Source organism: Propithecus coquereli, unplaced genomic scaffold, assembly GCF_000956105.1.
Source record: "Propithecus coquereli isolate 6110/MARCELLA unplaced genomic scaffold, Pcoq_1.0 Scaffold408, whole genome shotgun sequence".
NCBI classification, from domain to species: Eukaryota; Metazoa; Chordata; class Mammalia; order Primates; family Indriidae; genus Propithecus; species Propithecus coquereli.
In genome coordinates, this window is record NW_012149819.1 from 390,382 (window position 1) to 394,992 (window position 4,611).

The 4,611-nt window shown below is 31.2% G+C and overlaps 1 protein-coding gene across 2 annotated transcripts in view; it reads right to left on the reverse strand.

The window, feature by feature from the left end:
* The window catches only part of PDGFC (platelet derived growth factor C), a 283,569-nt gene that overhangs the window by 101,948 nt on the left and 177,010 nt on the right, over positions 1-4,611 (reverse strand). For both annotated transcript variants that reach the window (XM_012652995.1, XM_012652996.1), the window contains exon 2: positions 4,210-4,405. In XM_012652995.1, the coding sequence (XP_012508449.1) occupies positions 4,210-4,405 (196 nt within the window). The remainder of the gene's footprint in view (positions 1-4,209; positions 4,406-4,611) is intronic.

Sequence of the window (4,611 nt, forward strand, 5' to 3'; positions counted from 1 at the left end):
AATAATTACTTTCTGGGTTATTTAATTCCAATTTACAGGGGATCTGCACCTTTCATTGCCTTTGATCTATTTTACAACTGAGTAAGGTACAGATGACTGAGCCAAATAAAAAATAATTCTTGTCTATAGACATATAAATAAACTACATCCAGGAGAGGTTCAATTGACTTCCCTCCCCCACCGCAGAAGCAGCCAGTTTTGCCTTCACTTGCACATTTATTTCAATATTCCTGATCTATAAATGTGTCTGTTATTTGGATTGTTATTAAACTGATTATAAAATCAGACTGGCTCCCTTATTAAGTTACATAGAATCTTTAAGACGTGTTCATTTAATATCTGTACGTAAGTCATGATTTTACCTTTTAAAAATATTATTCTTTAACAGTCATAAACAGAGCCAAAATTTGTTTCTTTGAAACAACGAAGAATAAACCAAATCATGGACAAGACTAAGCAAGAAAAGAAAAACAAAACAAAACCAAGAAGAGGGAGCACAAAACAATATTAAGGATAAAACAAGGGACATAATTAGAAACATAGCAGAAATTAAAATTAGGACATACTGTGAAAACCCTAATGCCGATAAATCTGAAAACTGAAATGAAATGAAAAAACGCCTAGAAAATATAAAATGCATAACTGACTTTAAAAGCAGGACTCATAAATGGATACTAAAACAACTGGGTGACAGGCTGTCACCAATCAAGATTCACATGCTTTTAAAGTATATTACAACCACATGCAATCAGTTTATCCTGGAAAGGATCCTGAAACAGAAAAAAGTCATAGCATGAAAAAATTGCTCACATCCAAATAGCATCCGTAGGTAAGTTAATAATATTGTATGAATATTAATGTCCTAGTTATGCAAATGTGCCATGGTTACATACAATGTTAACATTGGAGGAACCTTGGTTAGGAGTATACAGAAATTCTCTATACTACCTTTGTAACATTCTGCAAATCTAAAGTTATTCTAAATCTTACAGTTTATTTACAAAAAAGCAAACTCTCTAAAATAAGGAAGAAGACAAAGATATGTACTAATACAATCAGTAACATAATAAGTGATACAAAAGAAACGGTAAAAGAATTGAAAGAAACATTTTTTTCACAAACCATATGATTTTTTGCACAAATCCAAAATAATTTCCAGAACTATTAAAATAAAAGAGCTTAATAAGTTTTCTAGATATAAGATCCATACCAAAAAATTGATTGTATTTCTACATATCAGCAATATAAAATTAGAAAATGTAGTGTCCAAAAGAGATTTTAACAGCAGTCTGTATGACATACAGAAATAAATCCAAACAATGGATATACAACATATTGATGAAGAAATTTTACAACTGTGTAGACATTAAAGAAAACCCTAATAAATAGAGAAAGGTAAAGTTTTCAGGGAACTCTACAACCTTTTTCTAAATATATTAAAAAGCAAAATAGGCAGGATGCTCTCAAAGGAGAAGAAAATAAGGTGAGACTTCTTATCACAAAGCTTCTATAATGTTACAGTAACTAAGACAGTGTTCTTCAATTAAGACAGACAAAATTGACCAAAGTAACAGAACAAGATCCACAAACACAGCAGACCATATAAAGAAACCTGATCTGCAAGTTAGCTGGCATTGTACTTCATTGGAAAAGAGTGACTATTCAATAAATGCTGTTGGGACACTATCGCATATAACCCACCAAACAATCTCACACCACAGACAAAAATAAATTCCAGAAGAATTAAGGAAAATGAAAGGCAAAATTTAAATAGCCAAATAGACTAATAAAAACTAGGCAAAAATGATGACGCCACTGCACTCTAGCCAGGGTGACAGAGCAAGACAATCTCGAAAAAAAAAAAGAAATTAGGCAAAAGATACAAGCAGTCATTTCATAGAAAAGGAAATACCAATGGCCAATAATAAATATGAAATTCAAGCTCATTAGTAATGAGAAAAACAATTAGAACTAATAATAAGGTATAATTTCACACCTACCATGTTACCAAATATTTTTTTTAAAAAAGGACAAATCAAAAGTTAGTGAGAATTCTCTGCAACAGAAATTTTTGTATATTGTTGGGAGAAAGATAAACTAATCATTTTTAAAAACAATTTAACTCTGCCCAGTAAAGTTGAAAATATAAATACTTAGAAATAGACTCAAAGTTTTCTTGCACTTTTGCACAAGAAGTGGAAACAAGCCAAATGTTCATCAAACATTTGGAAATGAGCCAAGTGCTCATAAAAGTAGAAGAGACAAAAAAAGTTGATTATTTATAAAATGAAATACTATACATCAAGAAAAACAAATGATCTAATAAGCTATCTGCCTCAACATGAACTAATCTTAAAAACATAACAATTTTTAGTTTTGCTTGTTTTGAAATGTATATCAAGTCACAAAAAACACACTATTATTCTATTGATACATATTTCAAAACAGGCAAAAATAAACTTTTTATAAGACAGTTCATAGGGAAGTACGTACATGTTGTAAAATTATAAAGAAAATCAGGATTTAGGACAATGATTATATTTGCAGCACAAGTAAAAGGTTTAATTAGGGAGCAATATTGGTAGGGGACTTCATAACTAATAAAAGTGTCACTTTTCCTAAGTTAGAGTTGCATGCTGGGTGAAGTTGTGTCACATGCTGGATGAAGCATCTAGGATTATTTAACTAATATATTATATACACACATAAATGTGTACATATATATGCAAACATATAACCCTTCCTCTTCCATAACACAACCCACTGAGTATTCCAGTATCACATAGCCCTCTTGGTGTTATCTGTGGAAAATGGAACTTGGGGAAAAGGCATAAGAAAGTGTTAATATTCTAGCTACTGCTACTATTGTAAGAAAGTCCTTTGTCTCTGACCCAGGAGTCTTTTATCTTCTATTAGCAGCCATGAAACTGTCGTAGGCTAACTAGTGCTTTCAAAGTAAAGTCTTAGACTCTGTAATTTTTGATAAGATTAAGAAATCTTACATATAAAGAAAAGTCAATAGGTACAGTAGAGCTTGGTGAAAATATCTTAAACGGGTGTTAGGAAAAGTGGGTTTTACAACATTTGTTTAAGTACAAAACATGAATGAGATCTAGGGCAACTACCATACTCTGGTCTCTGTTTCTTTATCTGTAAAACGAAGGGTTAAACTACACGGCCTTCTAAAGATAGGATAGCTTCTGGTTCTCAAAGTCTAAAATTATAGATATAAGGAAAAAAACAACATGAAATGCATAGTCACAGAAAGAACAAATGTGAAGAAAATGTAACTATGTAAATGCTAAAGATACAAATTGTGATGACAGCAAGTACAAAGTTTATTTCATCTGCATTGAAATATTTATCTGTAATATACCATGAAATGAAAATTCTCTTTTAACTTGTATATCAAAGAGAAAATAAAAAACCCAGGAAAGAAGTTCAAGTAAAATATTTTCATGTTATACAAATGCCACTGAAGTGAAAAATCTTCAGTAAGACCACCCAACCTTGACAAGTGTATTCATATGGGATTTAAAGAGTAGTATTTGTCTGACATACAGTAGGTGGTCTTTCGTGTGGGTGAAATACTCCAGCTGACTTTGGTTCATGAATACTTCTAGGAGAATTATGATGAATTCCTACCTGGCAAGGCATAATGTTAGCCTAAATTTCTAATTCTGCTTTCAGAACTATATTTTTCTTTGTGATGAAGAACTTTCAAACTTCTTAGTCCTGCGTGTGTGTTTGTATCCATATGTATATCTAGGTAATATGTACCCATGGATACAGCTTTTTCTTTTAATAGCTGATTGTTTATATTATTGATTTGGCTATCAGGAAGCTCAAATATAAGATTTTTAGCACTAAAGGCAAATTAGGCTTTCTGGCATAACTACATTCTTTTATGTAGCTTTTTATTCTTTATTCCTTATTGTAAATGGTTTTACTCTATATATGCTTTTTACTATAAATTACGTCAAATCATTTTAGAAGAAGGTAGAAAGTCATGACTACGTATGTACATACATGTATCTTCTGATTTTTAATGAAGACTTTAAGTGAAACATAGCTTAAATAAGGTTGTAAATTTCTTAGATCATCAGAAAAATAAAACAAAACGGATGCCATTTAAAATCAGATCATCAAAATGAAGCAAGATTTTAACAGCTGTTATACTCTGTTGGAATTTCATGTATGGGAACTTACTTGCATATGTCATCTTCTGGGTCTTCAAGCCCAAATCTTTCATCAAATGTAAGTTGTATCCACATATTTTCCTCTACTGCTACTAATCTCCATACCAAGACCATATTTCTTGGATAAGTATGAGGAAACCTTGGGCTATGAATACTTCCATTAGTAGACACAGTGATAATTCTCTCATGCTGGGGATCTTGTACTCCTAAAGCAAAAAAAAAGACACAGACATATATTTAGAACAAACATTTCAAAAATTACAGGCTCCAAAATAAATGTATTATTGCTATTCACATTTACACTTAACACCTCTGACCAGTGTTAAGTATGTCTCATATAATACAAGCCAAATACCACTCTGTCCAGAATTTATCCAGAAATAAAAGATTATTTTAACATTACTGAATAAAA